General features: G+C 38.9%; 1 protein-coding gene across 1 annotated transcript in view; it reads left to right on the top strand.

Annotated features, from left to right (window-relative positions):
• Fgf7 (fibroblast growth factor 7) overlaps positions 1 to 19173 on the top strand; it is a 52205-nt gene extending 33032 nt beyond the window's left edge. The window contains exons 2-3 of the mRNA XM_057780531.1: positions 16918 to 17021; positions 18046 to 19173. Coding sequence (XP_057636514.1) covers positions 16918 to 17021; positions 18046 to 18240 — 299 coding nt within the window. The 3' untranslated portion in view covers positions 18241 to 19173. The remainder of the gene's footprint in view (positions 1 to 16917; positions 17022 to 18045) is intronic.
• Positions 19174 to 19613: the final 440 nt, after the last annotated feature.

Raw genomic sequence — 19613 nt, 5'->3', positions numbered from 1 at the left:
ATTCTTGGCTGCACAGAGCTGGAGAGGGCTGGCCACGGTGGCTGGTCAGTAGGAGGGACGTAGCTTCCTTCGCCCGGTGAAGCCAGTACTGCCCTCCCTCTCTCCATTCAGTTAGCTTAACTTTACCTTTCCTTAAAACACAACTTGGAAAGATTTAAATAATCAAACTCTGAAAGCAATTTAGACCAGCGAAGATGGCAGGTCAAGAAGATGACAGCTCTGGAAGGTGGCTGATAAATGGTAAAATTAATTTTATACTTAAATAATATTGTCTTCTCTGGGTTCTAATTTGGGTCTATATATAGGCACACATATATATTAAAGTTTGGTATGCTGAAATTTTCTTTCCAAATATCAATATCAATTTAAAGTGTCTCTAAACATTGTCTCTAGATAACCAGCATTGCTCCAAAGGATCTAAAATCAACATCACCTTGAGATTTCTAAAGTATATATCTTAGCTCCCTCAGAAGAGCTTAGGGTTTGCCCACTTACACAAATAAACCTATTTTTAGGAAACAAGTATCCTCACATCAAATCCTGATCACCCTTCCTTAGAGCAGGCGCACTTTTGCCTAGACCAGAGTTATCATGTCTTTGCGGGTCTGCCTTCTGTCAGCCCTCCTGCCGCTGCTGCTGGAGGTGGCTTTCCATCTCAGTTCCTTCCTCTTCAGCATAAAAACCCAAACGCAACTAGCCACATGTGTCTCTTCATGAGCTAGCCTTGCCTCCTACTCTTGTTTCTTGCCCTAGAAATCCAGTGACTTTGAATAAAAACTATAAATATATTTAACAGTGAAATTCCTCAGGTATCAAAAACAACCCAACTTAGTTGACATTTTTAGAATTACTCTTAAAGTAAGAATATACAGTGAAAAATCAGATCATGCCACCATCTTTGAATCAATGGAGTAAGCTAATGATAATAAACTTTGGAACATGGGCCATTCATAAACAGGTAGACAGAAAACTAGCAGGTGCATTTTAAGGCTTTGTTTACACTTACTGGTACTGTGTGCATGTGTTTGCACACGTGCCACAGCATCCATGTGGCAGTCAGAGAGCTTTCAAGGGTCAGTCTCTCCTTTCATTACATGGGGCCCAGGGATTGAACTCAGATCCCTGGACTTGGCCAAGAGTGCCTGTATGGACTGTGGAGACATCTTGCCAGGCCTCGTGTAATGAATTTCGCAGTAAAATTAAAAATTGTACTTATGTGATAAAAGGCACCAATAATAACCTCTTAATTAAAATGCATCAAAAAATCACTTGAATGTTGCCCTAAAGATATTATATTAACATGAAGTTATAGTAAAATAAAATGACCAACAAAATAATGGGGACAATGAGGGAAAATGTTAGTACACAAAATATATAATACCCCGGATAAATAGTATAGTATGTCTACATCTGGAGCACAGATGTCGTTCTTCTTGCTTGGCAGTAATAACAACTACAGAGTACAATGAAAACATCCTAGAATGAGAATGAATGAATGATGTAGAATATATATTGTATGACACAGGCTCAAAACCATTTGGGCTCTCCACTAGAATAGACAGTATCTATTAATGTGACCATTAAGATAGATTACATTTAGTATTTTTAGAATATCACAATACAGGTAAGAACAAAGGCATGTTGGTTAACTCATGAAAGATGAGTGTTTGTGTGTGCACTGAGGTGGGATGTACCGGAAGGAAGACAGGTAGATAGGTGTGCTCCGCTATATCACGACAGAAACATATGGAAGTTATCACCTACACCAGAATTGCAGGCAAAATACAAGTAGGCTGAAACAAAGCCAAAAGGGGAAATTTTATAGTTGGAGAGAAAACTGAAGATGTTTGTAGTTCTCTCAGAACTTTTCTGAGTTTCATCAAAGTGATCTGAGATGAAATATTATTTGAGTAAATAATGGGATTTTGTACTTATCTAATTAAGTAAACTCTGAGACTATCATAAAAATCAGGAGGAAACTTGCTATTTCTAGTTATCTTTTAACTTCAATTCTCACAGTTTATACAGATCCCCAATTAAGGCAAGCATTAATTCTTCAGTCCTGGAGTAATTAATAGCTTCCATTGCTAACTTATAACTCAATCCATTGGCTGGCAGGGGCTCCATATATCTTCCCGTGTCCTTCAGAATTTGCTGAGTGCTGATCAGGTAGAGATTCAGATACAGCACTGGGACTTTCGTCTTCACCAGCACAAGGCAGTCCAGTGTATGAGGCAGCATGTGGGAAACACTGCAGCAGAGAACCCTGGGACATTGTGGGAGCTGCTGGGTGGAACTGGGAATGTGCTGGGACTTTCATGGTCTGATGAGAAAATGAGTAAGCCCGTGTGCCGAGGCCAAAGAACAAATTGTAAGGAACAACGGGAGAAAGTGACAGAAGAAGGCTGTGGCCAGATGTCGGAGGGCTTCGGGAAGTTTTGTTTTCCTCTGCTTTTGACAGAATGCACACCCAAGGTATTTGGAAGACTAGACTAACTATTATGCCAATCCTTTATGTATGCACTAAGGCTGAATGTCAGGTCAGAAAGGCTAGGGACAGATCGATGGGTGAAATGTAATGATCCCCTCAATATTGGGGATGGCGATGGGAATGGCAGAGAAGAGCTGTGTGCAGGAGTTAGCACCAGAGTTCCCCACAGAAGATGCCATGCCTTCTGTCCTTAAAAAATATGTTTTAGTGTAAATAGACGCTTTGACTCTCTTCTCTTTCGTTGAGTTTTTCATTTCTTCGTGTCTTTTCTTTTCTTTTTTGAGACAGGATTTCTCTGTATCTTTGGAGCCTGTACCAGAACTAGCTCTTATAGACTAGGTTGGCCTCGAACTCACAGAGATTTGCCCGCCTCTGCCTCCCGAGTGGGATTACAGGCGTGTGCCACCACAGCCAGGCTGAAATTTTCATTTCTGTAAAAGCATCTTAACTACCCCACATAACAATTTGTTATTTAGAGTGACATTATTAGAAAAAGACATCCACTTAAGCCTTCCTAAGAGCCAATGGTGAAGATAGCTTTAAATCATTCTCTCTTTTCTCGGTGCTGACACCCAGCGCTGAAACCGCATTGCTTAGAATTATCTCACTGTGTGAGCGGCAGAACGTCCCATCCTTTTTCCTTTTGTACTCCTTTCTCCCATCAGTTTCACTCTTGCTGCTTGTGTGCCTGCCCAACCCCTTTACATTCAACCAAATTCCTCTTTAAGAAACTGTCTTCACGGATACCGCAGAGTTTATCTTATCTCTATCTCTCTGCCACGGAAACCCCGTGTCCTATTAAGATGTTAGTTGGACTTCAGGGAGGCCAGAGAGACTTTCTAGGTTGGGGGAAGCAATTACTTAAGTTGTTTCTAATTCTCATGAAATGCGATTATGAGATTATGTATCCACATTGTTTGTTTGGAATGATTTACAACAAAGATTTGTATTTAGCAGATGTGGAACATCTACACGGGCAGACAAACCATTCTTTCTGAAGTGGGAGAACTGCCTGTGATTTCAGAGTAAACAAGGTGCCCCTACCTTCCTTGCTTCAAGGGAGCAAGGGCCAGGGAACTGGCATAAAACGCCGGTCTGCAAATACAGACCATCCATCAGAATATGCTACTGGATAAATCTCACCTATTTACCGTACAGCCAAATAATTTGTTTCCTACTTCAGGCACAGCTGGAGTCTGCTGAGAACAAGCTCCAGTTGTTGTCAACAGAAGCAGTGACGTCACAGCACCGCACAGACGCGCTTTTTGAAGAGCCAGACCTTTCTCTCATTTTCTTATTAAGTCTCTCAATGAATAAAGGGATTATTTTTAGCCAATCTGACAAGTTATCTGAAGTTTTTTGAGATCACTGAAATAAATCTAGGATTGAACATCAACTCCCAGTGGTGACGGTGTGGAGTTGGTCCCATGCCATAGATCACTTGGCGTGTTCCAAGGTTCCTCAAAGTCTAACGATGCAGATCCAGGGTTAACATTATCCATCACATGCATCCAATATGTTAGCATACAGCTGTGGGCTCTATGGCAAAAGAAAGAATTGGGAAGGTGTCCTCTCTAGTCTGATGGAGACCTTTGTGTCATCAACCCCTCTAAACAGAGGTTGAGGAAGGTGGACTGGCTTCTTCCCCAGTGTGGACACCGGCAAGGTCTCTCCAGGCAGCAAAGCCGGGGAGGCTACACATCTTCCTATGGTTAGGCCCTGATAGGACCTCTCAGAGAGCTTGTTCTCTGTTATGCAGACACTGTTCAGTCGAAGGTCCTGACTTATTTTAATCTATTTACTCATAATCGCGAGTTTGTCGCTGTAACTTTTGAGGAAATCAACTTTAAATAGTAGGCGCACCACAAGATCCTAAAAATGGCCTGCTCTTGAGTGGAAGTAGCACATAATTGTGACACTGAGGAAAAACTCGGCTCGTGACAGAATTTCCTTATATAAATTGTTCCTAAGAAAAGAAATGACCCAAACCATCTTAAGAACAAATGTATTACTGAAACGAATTTAAAATGGCACTCCAGCATTTATTTCCTTATAAGTAACTTCTCTCCAGTGGAAAATATGAGAGCGGCTGTGATTTCAAATGCACTTGCTTTGAAGAATTCCTTTTTGGCTAGAGATAAGTAATCACCAAATACTGTCAATATGAAATATTTCTTCTTCGAGGGACATTCGAAGCTAAAGATAATCCCATTTCCTTTTTTTTATTGATATTTATTGAGCTCTACATTTTTCTCTGCTCCCCTCCCTGCCTCTCCCTTCCCCCCTTCAATCCTCCTCCAAGGTCCCCATGCTCCCAAATTTATTCAAGAGATCTTGTCTTTTTCTACTTTCTACTTCCCATGTAGATTAGATCTATGTGAGTCTCTCTTAGTGTCCTCATTGTTGTCTAAGTTCTCTGATATTGTGGTTTGTAGGCTGGCTTTCTTTGTTTTATGTTTAAAAACCACCTATGAGTGAATACATGTGATAATTGTCTTTTTGTGTCTGGGTTACCTCACTCAAAATAATGTTTTCTAGCTTCATCCATTTTCAAGATGTTGTTATATTTTTCTGCTGTGTAGTACTCCATTGTGTAAATGTACCACATTTTCTTTATCCATTCTTTGGTCAAGGGGCATTTAGGTTGTTTCCAGGTTCTGGCTATGACAAACAAAGCTGCTATGAACATAGTTGAGCACATGTCCTTGCGGCACGATTGAGCATCCTTTGGATAGATACCCAAAAGTGGTATTGCCATTTATATGAGAAGGGTACAGGAATTACCTCAGTTAAATGATCAGAATATTTCATAGTCAAGTCTAATACATTATATGTGTGTGCCATTATCACTACTGTAAAATTAGGGTGAGAAACAATCTAAACTTCTCATGGTGAAATCATTTTTCTTTCCTTTATAGTAAAGAATGGCTTTCTTTAGTTATCAAGGTCATAGCAATGGCTTACAGGTTATTGGGTTCCACAAGTAACTCATAAATCACTTAAATACCTTGATTTTTTTTTAAGTGAAAAGGCAAAGCATATGAGACCTCATCTGCAATAACCCTTGGCATCCTAGAAAGAAATCATCTTTGCCAGCCAGTGGTGGCACACACCTTTAATCTTAGCACTTGGGAGGCTGAGGCAGGTGGATCTCTATGAGTTTGAGGCCAGCCTGGTCTACAGGGTGAGTTCCAGGGACAGTCTGAAAGCTACACAGAGAAACCCTGTCTTAAAAAACCAAAACCAAAAGTCATCTTCTCTACCCAAACACTGGTCATAACTAAGTTGTCCCTTTAAAGTGTGTGAAGGGGAGAGGGATGTGTCTGAATGTGACAGAAATTTATTGCTGTCTGCGCCATCCTTAATGGTACTAAGGAGTTACAACAGCTCATTCAAAATAAACAGTGATGGTAAGGAGAGAACAGAGAGGCGTGTGTCTGCACCGAACCGTGGGATCCTCACTTGCAATGTGGCAGTTAGGAATTCCATGTTAGATATAGCTGAAGACAGTAAAGGGAAACAGGAAGCAGGAAAACTGGGGAAATTTGATGTCATCCCCTCTGAAAATCTTAGCAATATGATACAAAGGCAGCAAATGATTCTAGGTTAGAGAAAGAAATGGAATTAGATTACGTGTGAGGATTTCCTAAGTGACATTCACATACAATTCTCTTACAATTGGGAAGAATGAATAAACACTAAATCCTTTAAAATAAGAAATAGCAACACAATTGTATTTTTAAAAGTGGGATGGTCCTCTGAAAGGTTTTGGATTGTGCATATTTCTTTTTTATTACTCAAAACAATTCCTTTAGTACTGTGTTGTAGCTGAAATCTGATTGTAGACTTAGACCACAAAGTGAATTTAGGAACAGGATCCAAAAAACCTCTGTCATTATCTTCAATAAAATCTCCAACTCAGTCAAACAAACAATGTAAAAATTTGAAGTTATGTTTCACATGAGAACATGTAGAAGAGGGGGCACAAAGAGCATAAAAGCTGGATGGTGGGGAGGAAAACAGGGAGACGGTCTTGTCATGACAAAGCCATGGCACTCAGAAACCTGCGGCCCCTGCGACTTCCATAGGATCTGACAAGGCTCAACCCCAAAGCATCCAGTTCCTGACTGAGGAGGTGCTCATGGGGACCAGCCATGCCCAGGGTAGCTAACGGCAGATAAGGGCAGTTGGAAGGAAGGAAGGAAGGAAGGAAGGAAGGAAGGAAGGAAGGAAGGAAGGAAATAAGTCACTGTCTTCAGGGAAGTAAGCAGTGAGTTTTCAGTCAGCCTATGGGTGGCTCTATACCCATGCCCACACAGGCAGCCCTCAACTAAGTTGAACCTAGTGAGTCATAAACAAAATAAAACAAAAAGACATGAGCTTGAGATGGCGACTTGATGGAAAGAGGGGTCTGGTGAGGGTGGGAGGAGATATGACCAGAACGTGTGAAACTGTACAAGAATAAATTTTGAAAACTCCTCTAACTCAGCATCACTCATACACTAGTGAAAATATCACCCCCTTAACTTTTCTTACATTCATCTTCAAAATGATTAGGACTTAAATAATTCATAGTTTTAATGCCTTATGCTTTTATCCTTGGCTATCCATTGGGCATGGGAAGTTGAGAGAATGGGCATAGCAAGAGGAATGAATTAATGAGATGATACAATGTGGGTCCTTGCTGTCAGGTGTTGGTAGAATATGTGCACTCCCTCCTGTTTGCTGAAAGCAGCTAGATTAGACACATGGGGATGCTCTTGTGGATGTACCACAGTCTAGCGGATGAGTGAGGCATGGGAACAGTGAGAAGAAGGGCTTCCAGGAACCCAGGAACCCACCAGGGCAGGTGTGGATGGGTGTTTGCCTGTATGTATATGCTTGGGTACCAAATGTATGTATGATGCTTCAGAGGCCAAAGGAGGCTGTTGTAAATTCCAGACCTGGAGTTTCAGCCAGTTGTGAGCTGCCATGTAGGTGTGGGGAATTGAACCTAGGTCCTCTGGAAGAACAGCCAGCGCTCTTAATTGCTGAGTCCACTGTCCAGCCCTTTCATAATATTCTTTGTGAATGAAGTTCTACGTATTTTGCAGCATCAAAATAAGCTAGTGAATTTCTGATTCTAAAACAACATAATCTTAGGTTGAAAGAAAAATTCAACCTGCCAGTCAGTTCTTAATCTTCTATTTTTCTAGTTTAGAAAGTAATGGTTTGAGTGTCTCCACAAACATCAAGTATGGGTTTCTGGCAAACAGAGAGATGAGATAAATCTGTTTCAGACTTACTCGTTATTTCATCATTTAGTCAAGACATGATGACTTTCACTGCTTTATAAATAGGTCCTTTTACCGTCACGTGCAGTTAAATTTACAACCTTAGTAAGACCGCTGGCTAGCAGTGTTCTCAGTTATATATAAACTAATAGGCGTAAAATAACTTTACGACTCATCTTTAAAGTTTGTATTGCAATATATTTGACAATGCACGATTCACTCTTCATGCCAGTAAAGTCTCTGCCTAGAATGAAGGCTGGCCATGATCATGATATGATTATTTCTTTTTTTCCAGGTAATTCTGTAATTTTATTATACTAATTTCCATGAGTTTTCATTGTATTCTCTTGATAACCATCAAAAGAAATGGCCATGTGTTAATAAAAATGAATTAAGACATGATTATTTCTTAAATAACTTTGTATGACTGTCGTACGGCAGCCAGCATTGTTTTGGGGGAAGTAAAACAGCTCTCTAACCTTCAATGTTTTATTTGGGGATCATTGCTTGCAAAGTCCAGGGTAAAACCATATTGCCGTCTTATCATTTTGAAACTAAACTGCAAGAAGAACTGACCTAGTATTTATTTATTTTATTTTTTAATTTATTTATTTATTATGTATACAATATTCTGTCTGTGTGTATGCCTGCAGGCCTGAAGAGGGCACCAGATCTCATTACAGATGGTTGTGAGCCACCATGTGGTTGCTGGGAATTGAACTCAGGACCTTGGGAAGAGCAGGCAACGCTCTTAACTGCTGAGCCATCTTTCCAGCCCCCTGACCTAGTTTTTAAAAAACACGAGCATGTTACTCAGATGAGAGAGATATGTTTTGTCAACTTTGGTATGATGAGATTTATATTTTAATTTGCATTCATATAATTAACTTTTATTTGTGTTCAATCCATAGGAAGTATGTTGGGATCATAAGTTTTACAATGTTAAAGGAAATTAAATTTTTCTTTATGTACAAAATGAAACCTACTATATTTAAACAGATTTTATAATATAACCTTGAAAGAAGTACTTTTATTAAAACATTCTTCAAGGGCACACTTTTGTTTTGTTTTTTTGAGACAGGGTTTCACTGTAGTTTTAGAACCTGTCCTGGAACTAGCTCTTGTAGACCAGGCTGGCCTCAAACTCACAGAGATCCGCCTGCCTCTGCCTCCCAAGTGCTGGGATTAAAGGCATGTGCCACCACCACCCAGCTCACACTTTTTACTATACCCTAAATTCTGAAATAATGAAGCAATTAATGAATAAGAAGAAAGAAAGAGAGTGTTTGTGTGCTAGTATGAAATAAGCTAAAGGCCCATGACTGGGAGAACCACAAACAATAGGCTCTCTGTCTCAATCTAAGTTTTGCTAAAATGTTGGTTTGAAGCAAATAATCTAGTGGGTGCACAGTGTTGAAGCCATTCTAGATGAGGAAAGCAAAGGAAATGCTGGAAAGCAGTGAGCATGGCCAATGGTTTCACTTTTAGGAAAGGCTCTATGGAAAAGTCGACTCACTAGATATACAATACCTGGAACCAGAACTGCTTATAAGAATCGGTAGCTTACAGCTAGTGAGTGTGGGCACTCAGCTACATGGTAAGTGAATCAATGAGACAAAACAATCCCGAGAGAGAGAGAGTAACTACTGAGAAAGCCTCACCTATAAAGAAGGGAATGAAAATATCCAACAAATAATGCTAAAGAAATGAGATAGTTATTTGTAAAAATAAAATATCAGCTTAGGGTCAAGTCTGACCTTACAAATTCAAAATATTTCCAGCTCACTTTAAGAAAATTTGAATTCCTGTTTGAAATTCAAAACATAAAAATAAACACTAAAAAACAGAATAAAATATATTTCAGGTAGTGGGATGAAAATGACTTTCAAGAACGAAAACAATATAAGCTGTCAAAAGCAATAGTTACATGTTGTTATATAAAGCTAATCTTTAAAAAAGCGAAGTGAGGACTTTGCCATGTTGCCTAGGTTACCCTCAAATTTGTGATTTTCCTGCCTCAGCCTTCCAAGCAACTGGGATCACGATCAAGTGTCATCTTTCTTAGCTAAGAAAGCAATAGTTGTCAAGTGAACTCATACAAGGAAGGACACCAGGCTGGCGAAGCAGCAGCAGTCAGACTAAGACAAGAGTGGAAGCGCTAAAGGACACGCTGCAGTTACGACTGTCACAGCATTCCTGGACCTGACACCGCTGTTTATCAGTGGTCTGGACAAGAACAGACCAGTTAAACGTGGAACTGGTGAAAAGAAAGTTAAACCACTTTCTAGTGAAGGGTTTCTGGAAGGGTGAGGACGCTGCATCATCTGGGAAGGGACACTATTCATTTGGCCCCTGGACACTGAGCCCAGAGTCTATAAAAATTACAAGTCCTTAGAAATACATTTAGAACTTTAAAATTCACATATTAGCATTAAAATGTAAAAATAGTGCTTAGCAAATATTTCACATATAAAATATCACACTAGCTTCATTATTTACTAAATATAATTTTAACAACATTTAAAGACAATTTGGTATTTTTCACTTTGTAAGAGTTCTCAAGAATGCATAATGTCTGTAAAATGTATAGCAAAGGGCAAGTTCAGAGACTTATTTTAGAATAATTTCAAAAGAAAGATTGCACAAACGCTTGAAATAATTCTCAAGTGTTTCTATTGAGTAATACATATTTAATATGATTCACTGTGTAAGACAGTCTTGGGAAATGGTATCTGGAATCCACGAGACTCCTAAAGCATCCCTGATTAAGGGAATACATTTAAAGGAGGATTTCTGTAGCCAAAAAGCAAAGGGAAGAGGGGCTGCAGATGACTCGGGAGGCAGGAGGTGACTGAGTTGAGTCAACTGCTCTTTGAAGGTAACTTATTTTTCAAATTTACAACAGCAAATAAAGCGCATGCAAGACATGGCACAAATGTCACACTGACACAGCATTCTAATGTCAAAAAGGACACTTGTTCCAAAAAATTCTTTGCTGTCTTTGTAATTGTGTCCATGCTTAAAACAAACAAGCAACAAGCAGATACAGAAAAAACTATAGCTTATTAATAGCTGTATTCTTTAATTAAAGCTACCGAATACTAATCAAGTAGTTAGCCTGATCAAACAAAAACTGTATCACACAGTTTACTCTTTGGACGTGTAATTTACCATTTGAAACTCAAGAGTTTAAAATGCATTAAGAAAGTCTCCGGGTGTTTAGAAGCACACTGACTATTTCTGTATACATGTGCATGAACTTTCTATTTATAAACCCATGTTCACTAGGGTCATAAACTCGCCAGAGATATTCATAGCACAAATACTTGAGACTTACAACAGACAGTGAAATTGCAACAAAAACCTCCAGGAGAAATGTGGGTTTAGGAAGACTGGTTTCAAACAGGATTTTAGTTTTGATAACCACCTTACACTCTAAAATCTAGACCAGCAAGGAACTGCGGTGTGAGTAGGCTATAACTATAGAAATTTAAGGCATAGAAATTTAAGCTGAGGCATTCTGAAAAGAATTCAATAATTTAAAAAAACGTTCACAGTAACTTTTGTTTGTCAAAACGACACAAGAGACACTACAGCAAGGCACACTCGTTTCAGCCCCCTACCTGCCTCTCACACACAATTAGTTTTCCTCCAGTGGATCTCCAGCCTGACAATATTCTTTTTTAAACACATATTTTATGACATTTACCTATTTATCTGTGTATTTGGCATGGGGGCAAGTGTGCAGAGGCTGTGGCTGGTGGCCAGAGGGCATGCTGGGAGTTGGTTCTCTCTTTCCACCTTGGGAAGGATGTCAGCATCTGTCCTGCCTAAGCCACCTCACCCACCCCAGACTGACACTTCCGAAGATCAAAGGAGAAGGAACTCTCACCGTTTTCAAATGCAAGTTCAAATTCTTTCAGTTAGTATTCAATGCTATTATTTATACTTCTTAGTCTAGGTAACTCTAATTCCAATCTTATGAAAATGACATTTGAATCTTTGCTTTCATGACTTTGCATATACTGAGTGTTCAACTGCATTGTTTTCTTCTTGTCTACACATTAACCTTATCCATCAGTTAAGATTTGATTTAAATGCTATCAGTATTCAGATCCTATGACCCTTCTTTACCATAGATAACATTTCTTGGCTTTTAATTCCTACGAAATTGATTTTTCCATTCCATGAATTTAAGCAGTTGGCATATATTTCTGGGTATCACTTATCTTTGCCTGCAGAAAGAGAAAATCTGAACTGAAATTTGATAGTCACTCTATTGATACCAAAGTATTTCAATGACTGCATAATTAATGTCATGGTTCAAGTTTCTAAAATATTACTGACTCTCATGTTCCACCCCAACACTTAAGAGACAAGCACACTTATGAGTGGAATAGTGGTCTTCTCACACACAGAGGATTTGTGCCTTCTACACTTGCCAATGTGCATTTGCTTCCTAACTACTCAGAGCTGTTTATGTGTTACAAAAGAAACAATTCATTTGATAAGCAGATCTTAATCTATCATCCAAGACAATATTCATAACAAACCCCATATGCACTGTGTATTTGGAACAAGAACAAATACTTAAGATCCTCATATAAGTAGTCTCTTTACAGTCTGTCATTGTATACAATTAATGGAAATTTTGAGTACAACTTTAAAAAATTAAAATTGCAATTTAAAAACATATATTTTTCAGTCAATTATAGATTTGCAGACAACTTGAGCAGAGAGCAGAGGTGTCACGGTTCCACTATTTTAATGTCTTGGAATGGTGTATATTTCCTCCCACCAACATTTAGATACATGTTGTTAGTTTGTTGTCCTGTGCAATGCCAGGAATTCTGACAAATGCAAAATAAAATGTATCTGCCATTACAGCTCTGTACAACAGTCCACTGATTAAAAACCCCCTGCTTTCATATGTCATGCTCATGTAAGTTTTTCCCATGGCTTTTTGTGGCTTGCTACTGAGTTTTAAAGACACTTAAATAACATTCCAGGTAATGGATGTAGCGGTCTGGCTATTCATTTCTCTCTTGAACACCTTGGTTGTCTCTCCTTTCTAGCTCTTACATGTAAAGCTGCTTTAAACCTTCATGCTCAGATTTCTGTGTGAACATGTCTTCTACTCAATAGGGTAAGTGCCTTGGCACAAGGCATCTCTGTCTTCAGTTCCTAAGAAAAGGCCAAAGCATCTTCCAAGTTGACTGCACGTTGTGTTCCTAATACCTAGGAGGAGTCTGGGCTGTGTTCCATCTTTGCTGATGTGCCCTGAGCTGTCAGGCTTTGTCATGCTAATGGCTGTGAGGGGGACCTCAACATTGTTTTCATTCTCTAGTGACAGGATCTGGCACTTTCCCATTCATCAGCTCATCTGCTACTATTTCTTCAGATAGCTTATCTACTTTTAATGTTTATTATTATATTTTTAAAGTTCTTGGTTCTTTTAAAGATAATGGATATAATTTTGAAAACCTGAATTTATGTCATAGAATTTATTATCAAATTAATTCTAAACCTTTAAATGTCATATAAATATTCAGTCATTAAGATATTCCTCACTCAACACAATCTTGGCAGAATATCCTAAAAGTTCATTATTTAACATTAGAATTGTTTTCGTTTCTTTCTTTTTAGTTCTTAGTTTTAATGTGTGCAAGAAGGTATACTTGATCAAAGACAAAATTAAATGTTCTGATTAGTCGAATAAACCACTTTTTTATCTTCAAAATGTGTATTATTCCTCCATATTTATATGTTCTCCCCTCAAAACTTTTAAAATAGTATAATTCTTAAGAGAATCTTGGGAAATAAATATGAATATGCTGGAATGGGGCAGGTTTTTATATGGTTATTGAAAATAATTTTGAAAAGAGAAATTAAAGTACTCTTAATCATGAAGCTATTGACAACAGAAACAGTGAACTAGTATCAATATTGAGAGAGCAAGATTAAGAGAATACTCATAATTCTGCAAGCAGATAGATATTGGGAGAAATTTGTTTAGGTATAGCAATTTATTTCAAGGTCTCCACCTCTGTTTCCAAGTGTGACACAAGATTAAATGAGCAAAAAAGGCTCGATAAGTCCATGAATAGTTGAATTCTGGAAATAGAAAAGGCGTTACTGAATGTCCCCTGGTGTATAAGCTAGACACCCTAAATGAAGAATCCATGCTGATGATGAAGGTGTTGGCTAGACATGCTGTGCATTTATATTATCTTAATTTTCATGTTTTCTCTCCCCCCTTTCTTTCTTCTCTTCCTCTCCCTCCCCTTCTTCCTCTCTCTCTCTCTCTCTCTCTCTCTCTCTCTCTCTCTCTCTCTCTCTCTCAGTTTTTGAGCTCTTTCCTATGTTAAAGGTTTGATGCATCTATGTAATGTAATATGTTTCACCACCTAATTGGGGATAAATGAGTAAACTCTTAACAAAAACAGATCCACAGAAAGATGCCATCTTGTATTTGCCTTAATGGAAGCAGTATATATATATATATATATATATATATATATATATATGTATGTATATATATGTATATATGTGTATATATATTTAATTTATTGTATATTAGAAGATCAAGAACAATTTAGTTACTTTGGTAGATAAATTACGATCTGTAAGTTATATATTCTTACATTTTTGAGAATCTTTCCCACTCTTGTTTTGGGATGGAGGCAAAATTCTGTAAGTTTACATGGTTAACAATTCTACAGATTTTTGTAGATGTTGAAAAGAACACCATTCCTACTCTGCATGTGAACAAAAAAGTGATAGCGTTAATATTTTTATTCCTGGGTTTCTTGATTTCAAAAAAGGGCAAAGCAGACAGGGTGGAACAGACCAAACGATCAGGGTTGATGTCTGACCATAATTCCTAGCGCTATCTCAGCAAACGGCTTTTAAGTGTGTTCATTTCCTGGGATGAAAAATTCTTTCTGCTGTCACACAATTGAAAATACAGCAGCATAGTCATTTAAAGTATATTCTCACCCATTTGAAGCTAAAATCCTTATAATTCTTCTTTGCATCTCTTTAATCCTAATACGGGGAAGAATAAGATCAACAATGTCTATCACCAGTTGGTGTCAAAAGGCATCAACCACAACCACAGTGGACAAGGGATGGATAGTCAGGGGATAGAGGAGCTTTTGGGGACAAGACAATATGACTGACCCTAAAAGGCAAGGAGTTCATATACCACAGGACCAATAACTATCACTCAGCAGCTGGGTTTTGCGGACAAATGTCCCATGAAGGAACACCCTACAAACATCACAGAGGCATCTTCTAATCCTAACTGATCATGAATGCCAAACCCCAGGCTCTGGATCAGTACTCTCGTCTCTCAGACAATACAACATTGGACTAATGGAGTTTGGAAAACAGGAAAATGGTGCATACTTTTCACAGTGCTAAGGTCTTCAGAACCCAGCTTTAAAAGATTCTTAAATGCTGCTCTGAAGGTATTGCAAGCGTGGTGCAGTCATTGCCGTCTTCAGTGTTCTTCACAGCAGGAGTAACAGTTTAACCCAAGTGATTCTTCTGGTGCTGCATTGCTTCCCTTGATGCTTTCTTTAGAGAAAACCATAAGAGCCTGAGGCAGGTGCTTGTCTCTGAACTGAGCCAGGCATGACAGGAGCTCTCAGGGAGGGGATGCTGTGTGACTGCATCAGCATCAGTGTCAGCATCATCACCTGTCATGCACTTGTCAGGGATGTGTAAAATTTCCAGAGCCTCTTCAGTCCAGTGTTCTCCAGAAAGTGGTCTTCTCCATTAAGTAAGGACTGTTTGCTGTTTGAGTTCATAAAGCAGAATCGCGTTCTCAATTTTCTCCTAAATTTACAGGATTTTGTGCATTCCACAGTGCTTCACAAAACCACAAAATATATATCCCTTTGCTCTTGTGTCAGACTCCAGCTATCAGACATGCATCTAGGTGCATCTGGCTATTGCCGAGTACGGCATATTGGAAAGGGGCTTCTGTTCACAAGAAGACAAGTACTGACCAGGCTAGTTTTATTATCACACACTTCTCCCCCAACTCCTCTTGGCTCTTCCCCACTGCCCCAATTCCATGTTCTTCCTCTCTTTTAGAAACAGACAAATAAAAACAATCAAAACCTCCAAGAAGCACACACACACACAATCCTCCACAAAAAGATATACAAGAAAAATACCAATAAGACAAAAAGAAAATACCCAAACCAAGCAAAACAAGACAAAACGTCTACAAAAATACCACTGAGTTAGTTTTGTGTTGGCCAATTAGTTACTCCTGGGCATGGGGCCTGCCCTAGAGAGCGGTTTGTTTACTTAGTGAGACTCCACTGGAGAATCTTTTCTTTGGCAGTGTGTATCAGTTGCGGACAGGTAAGGGTAGGAGCCCCCGTTCACTTCTCTCTCTCAGTTGCTGGAAATCCACGTGGTTTGCCTGTGCAGGCCCTGTGCATGCTGCCACCGTCTCCATGAGTCCGTGAGTGCATCCGTCCTGCTGTGTCTGAAGACACTGTTTCCTTGTAGTCATTCATCCCCTCTGCCTCTTACAATCTTTCTGCCTCCTCTTCTGCATAGGTCCCTGAGCCTTGAGGGTAGTGGGGAGGGATAGATGAAGACATCCCATTTAGGATTGCACAGTCTCCCTCTGCACACTGGCCAGTTGTGGGTCTCTGTGTTAATTCCCATCTACTATAAGAAGTTTCTCTGATGATGGCTGAGCAAGGCACTGATTCTCTATCATATCATATACAAAAACCAAAAATATCTGGATAACATTGATTTTATAAAATAGGCGGACTCCTTACTTTTCTGTGTTTCAGCATCCTCCCCAGGGAAGTGGGTGTGGCAAGGATGACTGCCCACAGTGTGTGGTGATGACCAGACAAACTCATACATGGGAGGGAGCTGTTCTTTCAGGGTGTGAATCCAGCAAATATTAACTGCTTTGTCACTACAGTAGATTAGAAGTGTGGGTCTGGAGGAATAATGTAACTATTTCTCTGCATGCAGATAGCCTTGCTATGCGACAAAATGTCATCAGTTTATACGCTGATGTTTAATGAGTACTCTGGTGTTGGTGGCTGCGTGTTCAGGGAAAAGGTCTCAAGAACAGTGGGTAATGATATACGCTTCTGTGATTCCTTGCAGACATCATGGAAATCAGGACTGTGGCAGTCGGAATCGTGGCAATCAAAGGGGTGGAAAGTGAATACTATCTTGCAATGAATAAAGAAGGAAAACTCTACGCAAAGGTATTAATAATTGATAACTTAGTTATTATCCAAATTACTTTTGTCAAAAATATGTGCTTTTCTGCATTCTGTAATTAATTTTTTCCATTTGTACAAGTTGGATATTCCATTAAAACTTTTTTTTTTTACTCCAGCATTAAGGCAAACTATTTTCTGTATGATCTTAGATTGCTTAGGCTATCTGGATAATAGATTCTTCATCTGTGAGATGACTTGGAATGACTGATCTCTAGGGATCCTTTCTATCTAAACCCCCATGTGCACTTTAGATACTTGAAGCCTAAAATTTCCATCTGTGAGTATTAAAACTCTTTGTGTTAGACTCCATCTGATTTGCACATTGCTGACACCGAAAATTCTTGGGGAAAAATTTGAAGTGTTCAGTTCATTTATCAACATCAGCCTCCCAATCATGGGCTTTGAACTGTAAGCATTCACATCGTTTCCACTTTATTACGATGTGAAATATTTGACAGTTCAATCCACTAATATAAAGCAAAATTCATTTCCGTTGTCTTCTTGAAGCACTGCATAGTGCCCATGCAGGCAAACTACAGAACAGAGGCTTAAACGAAGATTTGGCTCCTTGGATCAACAAACTAGCTACCTTTTTACTTTTGTTACAACTGAGGGCAACATGGTAGAAAGTGAAATAAAGGTTATCAAACAGTTTCTCACCTGCAGGAGGTGAAGGCTACACCCTTTATACTAAATTTCCGGTGGACGAAGAATGGAGTGACTGAGGGATCCCAACAATAAAGAGTAGAAATTGGCTGTCCAAAGGGACATAACTAAATGTGTATTATGCGATTGTTTGTTAAACTTAAGGCAATTTGATCCACGGCAATACATGACATAGATAAACTCATTCAACTGTGTCAGCTCTGCTCACTCTGAGGGTTAAAATAAACCACACACTCTTCAGCTCAAAGACCACAACCTGCTTGCTGTTAGCTTGAGTCCCCCTCCCCCCACAGAACTTTAATAATTGTGTTTGGTTTTTTCTTGTGCTTGTTTTTATCAGAAAGAATGCAATGAGGATTGCAACTTCAAAGAACTAATTCTGGAAAACCATTACAACACGTACGCATCAGCTAAATGGACACACAGTGGCGGGGAAATGTTTGTTGCCTTAAACCAAAAGGGGCTTCCCGTGAAAGGGAAGAAAACGAAGAAAGAACAAAAAACGGCCCATTTTCTTCCTATGGCAATAACCTAATTATACGTGGTGTTTGAGAAACCAGTTTCATTCAGCAGGGAGATTTCTTTCCAGTGGACTTTTTTCTTCCTTCTTTTTCCTTACTTTCTCTCTCTCTTTTAAAGTAACCAAGAAAGGCTGGAAAACTACTGAAAACTGATCAAGCTGGACTTGCGCATTTTTGTTTATTTTAAAAGACTGCATTAAAGAAAGAGTTGAAGAATATACACAAAAATCAGATTTAGTAACTAAAAGTTGTAAAAAGTTGTAAAAGTGGTTGTACAATCATGTTAGTAATAGTGATGTTTTTCTTAAATTAATTTACCCTTCAGAGTATGTTAGATTTGACTATCTGATAATGAGTATTTAATATCACTATCTGCTTATAAAATGGCTGCTATAATAATGACGATGGTGATGCAGATGATGTTATATAAGGTACGTCAGACCTAACCCTGCTGGAATGCTTGAGGATCATCAAGCCCACGCAAACTGTAGAGGACGAGCAGTGTTTGAGAGCTTTCCCGTAAGAGCTAGAATCTATGTCAGCTCTACTCAGAAAAGTGAGTGTTCTCGACATCTTATTATAGAATGGAATCGACAGGGGGATTTACAAAATGACAGTACTGGAACATACCTGTACTGATTAACATGAGAAAAGTCCTAATGCCACTCAAATTGAAAGGTATCGCTAACAGGATGCTTAGAAATCTGTATATAAAATAGCAATAATGATGATAATACTGTATTTCATCTCACCACAAAGTAACATTTTATAATCCCTAAAAATAAAATTCCGAAATCTTTAAGTCTTTTTCCAGTAACATATCTATCTTTTGTGTAATTCACATTTGGGAACCCGACTTTTAATTATGTTCTTCCCACAAATAATTACGCTCCCTCCACCCCTCCCCGTGGTTACAGCATTAAACTCTACTTTAAGTTGTATTTGAATTTTATTGTTTTGTTATTTAAGTTTATGTTATTTATAAAAAAAAACCGTAAGAAGCTGTTTCTGTTTCATATGCTTTTAATTTCAAGGGAACAATAGAACGCCTGGCTGCACTGCAGACTTCTCCTCCCCTGGTGACTGACACCAAGTCTAGCACACAGCACTTGGCTAGCAAGTGTTGGATGCCAGACAAAAATGACAGCCTGCAGCCATGCTTACAATAGATGGCTCACAGCGAATGATACAAATATGTGGGAAAGAGTTTGCCACAATAACTCTTGCCAATGAATTCGGATCACATCAGTAAAAGAAAGAAAGGATTTTAGTCAGAATGTATTTTGATACGTGGCAATAAAGCATGGTTTAGAAGTCCGTTTAAAGTCAGCAATCTGATAATCTTTAGCAGACGTTGCCAACACTAAAGTGGAAAGAAAACAACCGC

Source organism: Chionomys nivalis, chromosome 9, assembly GCF_950005125.1.
Source record: "Chionomys nivalis chromosome 9, mChiNiv1.1, whole genome shotgun sequence".
NCBI classification, from domain to species: Eukaryota; Metazoa; Chordata; class Mammalia; order Rodentia; family Cricetidae; genus Chionomys; species Chionomys nivalis.
This window is presented reverse-complemented; position numbering and strand designations above follow the sequence as displayed.